The sequence below is a fragment of the Sebastes fasciatus genome, chromosome 9 (genome assembly GCF_043250625.1).
Source record: "Sebastes fasciatus isolate fSebFas1 chromosome 9, fSebFas1.pri, whole genome shotgun sequence".
NCBI classification, from domain to species: Eukaryota; Metazoa; Chordata; class Actinopteri; order Perciformes; family Sebastidae; genus Sebastes; species Sebastes fasciatus.
This window is the reverse complement of record NC_133803.1, coordinates 22,911,762-22,924,629: the sequence shown is the minus strand read 5'-3', so window position 1 is coordinate 22,924,629 and position 12,868 is coordinate 22,911,762. Positions and strand designations below refer to the sequence as shown.

At 39.4% G+C, this 12,868-nt stretch overlaps 1 protein-coding gene across 2 annotated transcripts; it reads left to right on the top strand.

Moving 5' to 3' along the window:
* The first annotated feature begins 2,417 nt into the window (after nucleotides 1-2,417).
* On the top strand, nucleotides 2,418-12,448 carry mcmbp (minichromosome maintenance complex binding protein). 2 transcript variants are annotated; one of them, XM_074646769.1, is made up of 16 exons: nucleotides 2,418-2,623; nucleotides 4,872-4,963; nucleotides 5,069-5,209; nucleotides 5,342-5,383; nucleotides 5,467-5,557; nucleotides 5,682-5,810; nucleotides 7,342-7,487; nucleotides 7,673-7,770; nucleotides 7,852-8,024; nucleotides 9,249-9,372; nucleotides 9,487-9,604; nucleotides 9,696-9,861; nucleotides 10,022-10,155; nucleotides 10,858-11,022; nucleotides 11,846-11,934; nucleotides 12,229-12,448. In XM_074646769.1, the coding sequence occupies exons 1-16, from the start codon at nucleotides 2,563-2,565 to the stop codon at nucleotides 12,353-12,355; spliced, it is 1,896 nt and encodes a 631-aa protein (XP_074502870.1). In that variant the 5' UTR covers nucleotides 2,418-2,562; the 3' UTR covers nucleotides 12,356-12,448. The 2 variants fall into 2 exon arrangements, with proteins under 2 accessions (XP_074502870.1, XP_074502871.1); XM_074646770.1 differs by lacking the exons at nucleotides 2,418-2,623; nucleotides 4,872-4,963; nucleotides 5,069-5,209; nucleotides 5,342-5,383 and having other exon boundaries at nucleotides 5,475-5,580; nucleotides 5,659-5,810.
* The last annotated feature ends 420 nt before the right edge of the window (nucleotides 12,449-12,868 follow it).

Here is a 12,868-nt window from a genome sequence, read left to right as displayed (position 1 = left end):
ACATTAAAATAACAATAATAAACTCACTAGTTTTACTACTAGAGAAACATTAAAATAACAATAATAAACTCACTAGTTTAACTACTAGAGAAACATTAAAATAACAATAATAAACTCACTAGTTTAACTACTAGAGAAACATTAAAATAACAATAATAAACTCACTAGTTTAACTACTAGAGAAACATTAAAATAACAATAATAAATTCACTAGTTTTACTAGAGAAACATTAAAATAACAATAATAAACAATAATTAAAATAATGCTAAATCCACGTAGGTCATTTGGTCAGGGTTTGGGTCTGGGTGTCTTTTGGTCATTCGATTTTTCTTTCACAAACGGATATTAAAAAACAAAAAATAAAGTGGTTATTTAATTTTCGTTTTAAAATACAAAAATTAAAATTGAGATACTAGGTGTTTTTTCTTTATCACTGTCAAAAAGGAATGAAATAAACTTTAAAAAACGGTTTGATTTTCATTTTCTATTTAAAAAAAACAAAAAATAAAATCACTAGAAGACAGAATATGAAAAAACGCCCCGTTTTTTCATATTCTGCGACCGGAAGTTGTCATTTACAAAGTAAGAGCGCGTATGAGGACGGTGATGTGTATGACGGTGCTACTGTGTAACTGAAGGTGATGGACAAGGTTAATTGCAGAGTTTTTTTAAACAATAAAAGAGTTTGCCTCAGTTTTTCCCCTCTCATACACATCCCCATCACCGTCCTCATACACGCTCTTACTTTGTAAATGGCAACTTCCGGTCGCAGAATAATATTTGAGAAATAATATTTATTTTTGTTTTTAGAAATAGAAAATGAAAATCAAATAGTTTTTTAAGTTTAGTTCATCCCTTTTTGACCCTGATAAAGAAAAACACCTTGTCTTTGAATTATATTTTGTTGTATTTTAAAACAAAAATCAAATAACCACAATCTTTTTGTATTTTAATATCTGTTTGTGAAAGGAAAATCAAATGACCAAAAGATACACTGACCCGCCCCCTAAAGGCCAAATAGATTAACTTACTTACACTGTGACACTGTATCCTTTTAAATGGTCTAAAATAAGAAAATTATATTTTTTAATGCAGGATTATATAATAAAAGAGTATAACGAGTAAATTATTTTTCTCCTCACTATACCACTAACCCAGGGGTCAGCAACCTTTACTATCAAAAGAGCCTTTTTAGGCAAAAAAAACCTCCAAAAAATAATCTGTCTGGAGCAGCAAAACATTTGAGCATTGTGATGAAGGTAACACAGTTTATAGTCTAAGTATATAGTATATAAGTCTAATGCAGTGAGGGCCAAAGAGCAAATGTACTACGGAGTATTAGGGCCACATTGAGGGGAAAAACATCTGAGATTTACAGAATAAAGTCGTAATATTACGAGAATAAAGTCATAGCTTTATGAGAAAAAAGTTGCAATATTACGAGAGTAAAGTCATAACTTTACGAGAAAAAAGTCGTAATATTACGAGAATAAAGTCATAACTTTACGAGAAAAAAGTCGTAATATTACGAGAATAAAGTCATAACTTTACGAGAAAAAAGTCGTAATGTTATGAGAATAAAGTCATAGCTTTATGAGAAAAAAGTTGCAATATTACGAGAGTAAAGTCATAACTTTACGAGAAAAAAGTCGTAATATTACGAGAATAAAGTCATAACTTTACGAGAAAAAAGTCGTAATATTACGAGAATAAAGTCATAACTTTACGAGAAAAAAATCGGAATATAACGAAAATAAAGTCATAACTTTACGAGAAAAAAGTCGTAATGTTACGAGAATAAAGTCATAACTTTACGAGAAAAAAGTCGTAATATTACGAGAATATAGTCATAACTTTACGAGAAAAAAGTTGTAATATTACAAGAATAAAGACATAACTTTACAAGAAAAAAGTCATAATATTACAAGAATAAAGTCATAACTTTACGAGAAAAAAATCGTAATATTACGAGAATAAAGTCATAACTTTACGAGAAAAAAGTTGTAATATTACGAGAATAAAGTCATAACTTTACAAGAATAAAAGAAAATAACACGTAAAATTCCTAATTTAGAATATTATGACTTTATTTTCGTAATATTATGACTTTATCTTCAAAATCCCAGATTTTTTTTTTTCCCAATGTGGCCCTAATACTCTGTCGTCCCGTCGTACCATAGACCTACAACAATGATAAATAAAAAATTAAATAAAAACAGTTATTCATTTCCATGTTTAAAGATCCACAGGGAGCCACTGGAGAGGAGCTAATGAGCCGCATGAGGCTCCAGAGCTGCATGCTGCTTAGACCCCTGCACTAACCTCAAATCACAGCCCGTTACTGTATCTACTGTGATATTTAGCTCCGTATGACGGTTGGTCGCTGTACACAAAACAAACGAACCACGCTCTACAAACTGGTGACGCAACTTTCCCGCCCTCACTTCAGCCATCCTGAGTGTGTGTGAGTGAGCGGAAAGTCAACTAAACAGTGCTTTTCTAACTACTCTTTTACTTTGATATATATTTTTATAGTCTTCAGTTTGTTTATCTGTGGCTTAATGATGCCTTCCACACATGACTGGATTAACAACCCTCTCGGTGTTGTTGAAGGGATGTTCGGTAAGAGACACACCGGAACTTCACCTCCTCCACAGATAACGGCAACCGAGCTAGCTGCTAGCACCATACGGCTAGGTAGCATGCTAATAGCTAACTAGCATCATACGGCTACATGCTAACCACCATGCTGATGTAGCTATCCTGTCTGTATCCTTCAGTAACAGCTAATAACACACATTAAGCGGGTTGTGACTGTTAACGCTGCATTGTTGCAGCGTGTAGCCGCACTGTTCTCACTGTTAGTTACCAGAATAAGAGCTGGTGAGCAGTTTGATCTGCACATACACTTTAAAAGTCCACAACATGAGGCGTTCAGGGGTCCTTAAAGTGTCTTAAAGTCCTTTAAAATGGGCTTAACTTGTCTGAATGAACTGAATTAGTTTGGATATAGATATATGTTGGCTTTCATGCCATTAAAACAGCTTCAGTAGTTGTGAAATGTACTATTTCTTTGTCAAGATATATGAATGACTTTCAGTCCAGCAGTGAAAAGAGCTCCACCTGACACTGATCATTATTTCACAAACACATAGTTCACCTTCAAAAGCAAGCAGTCTTTTTTTTAAGTACTTGATATATATATATAACATATATCATAATAAGATTGATTGGATTATATTCACCAGAATTATAAATCATTACACGTCCATTATACATTAAATAGAAAATACCACTAATTTGTGAGGGAAATGTCTTTATTCTTTGATTTGTGGGTTTCTGGAGAAAGAAAAAAAAAAAAAAAAGTAATATCTAACAATGAATTCAGGACATCTCTGACTACATACATGCTGCAAATCAAACATTTTTACTGTATCAATTTAGATATTTTCTAAAGTAAAAGTCCCTAGAAGTGTATGATTCAACTTTTTTTCTCATGGTCTAAAATGAACAAAAATAGCAATAAATCATAATATCGAATCTCAATACTTATCGAACCGGCACCCAAGCATTGTTATAATATAGAATCGGGAGATAGGCGTATTGTCCCAGCCCTACTTGATATATATATTTTCTGTGAAAGTAATCAATATGAAGTACTTTCTCACTTATAAATAAAGGGGACAAAAATTATGTATTTTTATATTTTGCGGGAACAAACTGATTGAAACCTGTTAAAAGTGGGCTAGTAATAAATGACATAAGCGACCATTTTCCTGTATTTGTAATATATGATTGTGAAATAAAGAAAAAACAAGGAGGAAATTGGCAAAAGATGTGTAAGGGTAAGAACTGATGAAGCAGTAAACATTTCAGGAATGACCTCTCAAAAGAAGAGTGGAAAGGGGTTTATGTAGAAGAAGTAACTGCTGCATATGAGACATTTCTAAACAGATACTTATCCCCGTATGATAAACGATGTCCAACGATACTGTCTCAACATAAATGTAGTTTTAATAAAAAGCCTTGGATAACAAAGGGCTTACACAACCCAGGTGAGCCCTCTTTTCAGCAGTGGTTCACACAGAGTGCAGAAGTGGTAATACGAACAAATTTCTTTCAGTTCGAAGGACACGACTGAGAAATGTGTGGCAAAGTGAGGAGACTACTTGGAATATATTGTTAATGTGGACAGATCATGAAGTAAAGCACACACCATCACACAATAGGCACATACACAGCACACAGACACACTCTTTATGTGTCTGAACATGAATTAGCTGCTTGTAAACTAGATTACATCATGGTGCAGATTAATGTAGGAATATGTATTTTTTATTTTTTTTTATTTTTGTATTTTATTTTGATTTTGTAGATATTTCAATTTTATATTAATATTATTTTGCATATAGGAGTCATTTGATTTGTTGACCAAAATGTGACGATGTTCATGTAAAAAATCAATAAAATACTGATTACAAAAAAGGGCTTCCACAATGCATGCAGAAAAAAAAATTAACTTTACAGAGCTGTCGTAAAATTTTAATGAAAAAAATTAAGTTTACATTTTTCAAAAGTTGATATATAGGCAGAAAAATCACAAAAATGCCAATTTCACATACAATAATGCAGCTATTTTGATGCATCTCAAGTACTTGTTCTTCACGCCCCTACAATTACACACTGAATTGGTTTTTGTTTTGTCTATCCCCGCTTACTTTGTGACCATCATTTATCTAGTGTAACCTAGCTGAATGAAATCTAATCGCTGGGATTATCAAAGCCAATGTTTTCTGTTATAATAATGGTCAATTTATGTTTTTGTTACTTTAAATGATTAATAACATTATGCTCTTGTTTATTATTGTAGCTGCTTCTCAGAACAGTCCAAAATCTGGATGGGAGGCGAAGGCAGTGGAATTTTTTAAAGATCATCTGAAAGAGAAGGACGCTCATACCTGGGTAATGCCGCTCACTGATCCTTTCAGCATGTTAATTCCACAGAGATGCAAAAGATGCTTGTTTTTTCAGTGCTTGTTAATGACAATCACCTTCATTTTGGTGCAGGTTCCATCTCTGAATGATGTCCCTCTGCACTACCTGAAGCCCAACAGCCTGGTGAAGTTTCGTTGCTTTATCCAAGACATGTTTGATCCAGAGTTCTACATGGGAGCGTATGAGGCTGTTGATCCATCTACAAAGGCTAAAGTAAGCGCTTCCTTGTCTTCTCCTGTGCAGCTATTCATATAAATACAGCCCTCTCATGTGTCATGTGCATGTTTTTTGCATTGATAATGTGTCAGATGTCATCATCTTATTTTACTGTCTCACTATCCCCAGGTGATGCGATGTGGGAAGTACAAAGATGTTACAGAATGTGGGGTAAGTCTCTCTCTGCTAAATTACTCAAAAGATCCATAAATACACATTCAGCTTTGCTAACAGCGACATGTGTTTATATCCAGGTTGATTTTAACTCCGGTAACACTGTGACTGCAGAGAGACAGACTTTCTACTGTGTGCCAATCCCTGGAGAAAATCCCTGGGTGAAAGAGATATCCTCATCTTGTCCAGATTATGTGTGGAAATGCTCCTCAAACAGTATTCTTTGCTGCAACCAACTTGTGCTGGAAGTATTTTTGTATTGTGCTCCCTAGATTTTCCTTAATTCTGTCGCACAGCTATGCCGGCTCCAGCCAAGCAAGAGTGGTTCCTTCCACCTCGTATGCACCGACTAGACAGAAACGCAGCTACGAGGAAGACGACGACATGGACACACAGCCGCAGAAGCAGAGGGAGCCGCATACTGGTATGAGCTGCTGTTTAAGTGAATGTGGAGCAGAAAGTAAGACAGAAGCATTGTCCATTTAGTGTTTTACTTGTCTAAGGCTGATCTGAATACCATTTTTTGGGCCTCGAAGCTTGAAATATTTGAAGGTATACAAAGTGGCGCAGCAGGCTGACATGTTCTTCTGTCTGTCTCCATCTCCCCTGTTTCAGTGCCCTTGCTGCACTGCTGTACACACACGTACCTCTACACACAACAAACAGCGATATCCGTCTGAGAATAACTAATAATAACTAATGGTGAATATGAATAATGAATAATGTTGTGAAATTATTCCGTATTTCATGGGTTATTTTGAGATTTATACTTTAATATTACATATTCATATAAAAAAAAATAGAAGCATTCAAATACTGATTTGGAGGTCCATTACCATGGCAATGGTCAAAGCTTCGAAGCATTCGGGTCAGCCCTGCTACTGTCAAGGTGTTATAACAGACATGATTTTTATATTTTCTTGTCTTGTTCCCATGTATGCGTGTAAATCCACCTTGGGAGGTGAAGGTGGTGTTTTACTACATTTTAATGATGTAGTGGCTTTCCCTTTTTCTGCTCCATCATGTGTACTCCTCTCTTCATGTGCTTGTATAACCCACAGCTGAATGCAACATTCTGTTGGAGTTGCCTCTTCGCACTCTGGGAAATGTAGGAAAACTGCAGTAGATGGACAGGCAGGTTGAGAGGAAGTTGGTACACAAGAGATGTAAATTATGGCACACCTGAAATAGCACCAATAGGATGTTTTACAATCTATCGTTATCACAGAACTAAGCTCCGATAATAGCCAATGGCTGCAAAGCCGCCACCAGTCACGCAAGGACGTACATCACCGTTTTGCATGGAGGCTCCGTACACAAAGTCAAGATAGAGGGGAAGGAAAAAAGTTATCTCTCGAATACATAACGCAACACTATCAGCTCCTTGTCCCAGATACAAGACAGGCAGACGGAGGAAAATAAATCATTCACCTGTTATTTTTATTTGCTTACTGTACAAAATTGGCGTTCTCTCTTCCAAATAATCCAGCCATATAACCATCCATTCATGAAATGAAGTTGCACACTTTAAGATACCCCTTACCTCGGGAATATGCGTGAACATTGATGGTGAAGAGCGGCATTGAACAATGTACGAGATGTGCAACAGAAGTAATCCTGGTCATAAGCCACAGAATGCCACATGCCAATAAATTGAACATATTCCAATGATGTAATCCACCATTAACACTTCAGGTTATTCTCTTACGAATGATTCAATTCTGAGTGACAAAAAAATTAATTATAACAGCGTATGCTGAAGTAGCCGACTAGGCTGCTGCAGATGTAAAGAAGAAAACCGCAGCTTTTTCCTGATTCAAATTATTGTTATTATATCAGCCTTTAAAAATGCAACCGGTCGACCTCTAGTATTTGACATCATAGATTATCTAACACTAAACCTATATTGGCTGGATTTTTGCCATAAATGCAGACTGCTCCCCCTCTCGCTGCAGGTCCTCAAAGTCCCACAGAACAGCACGGCAATGGTGACTGTAAGCGGCAGGAGACAGAAGCGCCTTCCAGCCAGACGGCGTCTACGTCCCATCCCGACCTCAACTTCCCCCTACCAGGAGAGAAAGGCCCCGCCTGCCTCGTCAAGGTGTGTTATGTCTCTAACAGAGGGCTTTGGTGCCTTTTCTTTTGTCACCTAATTTTCATGGCCTGGTGGGTGATTTATCTCTCGTCAAACATTTGTTTCAAGAGGTGATTTCAGAGATGATGCCACCATTATCAGCAGGCTTTTAGAGTAGAGAACAGAAGCTAAACGCTGCGTGTTGTTGGCAGGTCTACGAGGACTGGGACGGCTTCAAACTGAACGACACACTAGAGGTCTTCGGGATCCTCTCTGTCAGCCCCGCTCTCAGTGCTCTGGCCGACGAGAAGTAAGACACAGAATTGAGTTTATAACTTCTCTCCGGTGGTGATCTGCGTGCTTGTTGCTGATTCTTGGCGTGTCCACACAGAGACGCCTCCTCATCCCTCCTGGACCCTACAGAGTGCATGGAGATGGCAGAGGAGCAGAGAGTGCACTGTCCGCCAGCCTCGCTCGTTCCTCGCCTCCACGTGCTCTACGCCAAGCCACTGCCACACAACAACCCCGTGCTGCCCTCCGCCAGCTTGGAGGACAACAGTACATGTAAGGACAAATAGTAGAGTTTTCTTTTCCCCTGTGTGTATGTGTTCATATGACTGTAAATGCCAGTAATCGTGAATATTTCAACCTTTTGAATAGAAGGCTATTGCGCTACATCATTTCTGATATATCCATGATAAAACCTGAAGAGATCTGGGGAAATATTTATAAGCCTGCTGCAGCCTAAAGCCTAAAAACGGGCCGCCCATCCCTGGAAAATATTCCCTACTAGTGTTTCTTTCTTGAGCTTACACTATATTAATGTGTAATATGAATCCAGCAGCACTGCTACAAAAAATTGAAAAGAGTGTCTGCTCAGTTATAAATCTATACACTGAGCTCTGTGCCTCTCCATGCTGTATTACACAGTAGAGCTGCAACGGATGATTATTTTCATTGTCGATTAATCTGTTGATTTTCTCGATTAATCGATTAGTTGTTTGGTCTATAAAATGGTGAAAAATGTCGATCAGTGTTTCCCAAAACCCAAGATGACGTCATCAAATGTCTTGTTTTATCCACAACTCAAAGATTTTCAGTTTACTGTCATAGAGGAGTAAATAAACCAGAAAATATTCACATTTAAGAAGCTGGAATCAGAGAATTTTGACTTTTTTCTTAAATAAATTACTCAAACCGATTAATGGATTATCAAAATAGTTGGCAATTAATTTAATAGTTGACAACTAATCGATTAATCGTTGCAGCTCTATTACACACTGTGTAGATGTTACACAATGCTAAGTACTATTATTAAAATGCCGTTATTTGTACACAATTTGAGTTCAGCTCTTTCCATTTAAAAATGCAGCGACGTTAAATTTAGTGCTGAGATGATGTGTCAGCGAATCGACTAGTCTGTCAAGATAAAAAAAAAAAGAATCAATAAATTGAAAAAATCTGTTTAGAATATAGACTATCAAGCAAAACATTCTTAAATGTGAGAATGTGCCTCTTCAATGTATATCAATTTAATACCTTTGGGTACTGTTGGACTGTTAATCAGATACAACAAGCAATTGAAGGTGTCTCCTTTGGCTCTGTGAACTTTTGATTGGTGTCCTTTTAAAAAAAAAAGGGAGCCGTTATGTCGAAATGTGTCTGTCTTGTAAAGCTTTCCAAGAAGAGGAATAAAGCAGCGAATCTTTTCCACTGTAAAGCTTTTAAATCACACATGCCTGTAGTAACCATAGTAACTTGTTTTAACTCTCTGTCCTTCGTCCTCAGTTTTATCTTCGACCCTGAGCGAGATGGCCGCCGTCAGGGCAGAGCTGCTCACATACTTCACTCACATCCTTCTGGGAGATGCCCTGGCTGCCGAGTACCTCATTCTGAATCTCATTTCTAACGTGTACGTTAAGTTCAATCTGTAACTGTTAAGCGGGAACCTTCCTGTCTCTCTGCGGTTTCATTCTAAAGCCAAAGGAAGTTTTTTCATTTCACAATGTGGTTGATTTTCTTGTAGGTACTCTAGACGGGATGTTCTCCCTCTGGGCAAGTTCACCTTGAACCTGAGTGGCTGTCCTACTGTCGCCTCGTACACTGAACGCTTCTATCAGATCATCCAGCAGCTCGTGCCTTCTGTGAGTGAACTTTGTCAGTACTGCTAGGTTTATTTATTTATTTGTTTTTGGTTGAAATGAAAGACACTGACCGTTTGTTTCCCCTCTGCAGTCGTACTATCTGGGCATGAGCCTTCAGAATATGAACCAGATACGATTTGTGCCAAAGAAGGACTATGTGGCCAACCGGCTAGTGAGTGGAGCCCTGCAGCTGGCCAGAAACACTTCCCTCTTCCTGGATGAAACCCAGCTGGAGCAGGGACAGCTGGACACAGCAGGTGAGGCTTCCAGAAACCACGAGGGGACGACACTGAGTGGACAAACACTGCAGTTAATGCCTCCCTGCAGGCTGTACACACTGTTATCATGATGACTGAGCTGACGCTAACCAGGTTGGATCTTCTTTTCTGTGTGTGTGTGTGTGTTTTTGTTGTGTAGGTGTGCGTAACATTACGGCCCTGGGGAACCTGATCTCGTGGCAGAAGGTTGATTATGACTTTAACTACCACCAGATGGAATTCCCCTGCAATATTAACGTGCTCATCGCGTCAGAGGGCCGCTCGCTTCTGCCGGTGAGGACAAAGAGGGATGAGGCGTGCAACCGCAAGGCGAAAACTCACCCCTACCCACCACTGATCCCAAAGCACCCCCAACCCTCCCTCCCCGGCATGGCCAAGGAGGGCTTAGGTTTCCTCCAGCCTCTCATGAGACGAGCCGTGTCTGACGCTGGAGGTTGTTTCCAGCCGGCGTCACGCTGTCATCTCAGCTGCCATTGGTTGGCTGCAGCAACCCCTCCAGCCGGCGGCTTTAGCTCGGGTCTCACTCTGCTGCGAACAGCCCGAGGAATGTGCCGTGTGCTATTCCTGTGTGTTGGTCTAATAGGTTGCTATGGTGGCAGCTGCGTGCCACAGGAACAATCCTGGGAGAGGCGTCTGGCTCGGCCATCTATTAGCCCTGCAGTGAAGGGCAGCGCGCTGTAAACAACTCCCAGGGTTGATTAGAAGTCAGAAGCGCACGGCTGTGTTTACATTGAACAACTATCGGCTGATGATCAGCTTGACCCTCCAGCTGCTCGAGCGCTTCACAGTTAGCTCGCCAAGGCTTTACTCCTGTCTGGCGTGCTATGAAGTTTTGAGAATGGGCCAAACTAGGCGTGCACACAGCAGGCAGAACTGACTTTTGCATAGCAACACCTGTGAAAAAAACTATACATGCGTTTCTTTTCCATGTGCAAAGTTCTTCCCCTCAATATTTCTTTCTCTGTAACTCCACAGTCAGACAGCCAGGTACCACTCCAGTCTCAGGTCGCCTCTCCCCACATGGAGGAGTATCTCAGCAGCATCCACATGCATCCGCAGGCTTCACAGCTGAACAAGTTCAGGATGTACCTGAGCGTGGCTCAGCAGCTGGACTACAGTATCTCTGATGAAATGACAAAGGTGAGACATGAGGACAACAGCCTGAGTTGAGTTGCAAGAACCCTGGTGGAAAAAAAAGTAGTAGTGACATAATGACATCAGTTTAACTTGGAACTAGTTGCTTGCAGGTTAGTTGTTTTGTCATACTCGCCAACCTTGAGAACTCAAAAATAGGGATCCCGTTTCCTGCATTTTGGTAACTTTTGAAGAATGAAAATAGCAAAATAATAAGTACACTGCAACAGCATTTATATGTTACATACTTTTAATTTTACTTTCAATTCTCAAAAAAGAATACAGAATAATTCACCCCTCAGTCGTGAATTTGCGTGAATCTCTGCCATTAACTAATGGTCATTAATTTTTTGCACCTGCTGAGTATTTCTCCGTCTCTCACTCACTGAAGGTCCCTTCTGACACATCGCGACAACGGCACCACTGCGCTCTGAAACCCGTTATTTCTAATGGTTTGCGTCGCGCAACGATGGCTTCTCACTGCGTCAAGCAAACCCCAAATTTGGGCTCTACATCCAGCGGAGAGCGCAGCTCAAACCTTGTTGAGTCACTATTCAGCTGTATTGTTGTCTGGGTAGACTTTTAGAGTCGTAAGGCTTATACACGCTGTACAGTGCCAGAAACAGGTTTAGATAATGAAAAGGAAAAAAATAAATTGTCATAAACTGGGAGAGAGCAATGAAAAAAAGAGTCTCCCGGGAAAATCGTGAGGGTTGGCCATTATGCTTCATGTACCTAACAAGCCTGTGTGTATCTGTTTAATGAGCAGTCTGTTATCTGTGTGCATCAGAGTGTCCTTTAACGGCTTGTCCTTTTCTGTTGTCCTCAGTCAGTTGAGGATGACTTTGTAGACATGAGGAAGGACGACCCCCAGAGCATATCTGCTGAGGACCTCCACAGGATGCTCGTTGTGGCGAGGTGGGCTGTGATTACGTTTTACTTGGCATTTCTTTCCTTTTTTTATCTAGTGAGAATGATAACAACAGCCTGTAAAGCCTTCTTTAAAAGGCAAAGTGTTAAACGCCCATTATGACCAACGGCGGAAATGCCAGATATGACATAAGCAGGGACAATCACGTCACGGGTCAATGCAACCAAAATAAAATAGTTGTTAAATACTTTGACTTACTGTTTGCCTGAGCCCGGATACTGAAATGTTACCGCAGTATTTGGAGTATTAACTCATGTGTCTGACTGTGTCTCTGTCCGCAGGTTGCTGTCTCTGAGCCTGGGACAGACGTCTCTGTCCACAGACAGCTGGCTGAGAGCCAAACACATCGAGATGCTGCGGAGGAGCCGGATGGAGCAGCACAAGTGCGTCAACGGCAACGAGCCATGATCACTCACACGGAGAGAAGACAAGGTGGCTTTTGTTTTTCTTTTTGATACCTAAAAAAACTTTGTAATAAAGATGTTTTTCATGTGTCGTAAAGTTCACGTTGCGTTCAACTTCTTTACAGTACGGCGTTGCAGATGAAATTTTGATATATTTTCACTTAATGGGTTGTAGTTTGTACGGACAGTAACGCCCTAATGTGCATCATTACTCTCTGCGGTTTATGACGGAGTTGCTGCAGACCGAGATTTCCATGTTTACAAAAAATATATAAATATTGTAACCTCAAAAATATGGAAATAAAGTCTGGAGGATTATTTCTTATAATGCATTTTCTTCTGGAGTCAGTATACATTTAGCTAGTTGCCAGAAAGACCAAACTGTTTGATATAGGGCTACAACTAACGATTATTTTCACTGTCAATTAATCTGTCGATTATTTTCTCGATTAATCGATTAGTTGTTTGGTCTATAAAATGTTGATTGGTGTTTCCCAAAGCCCAAGATGACATCCTC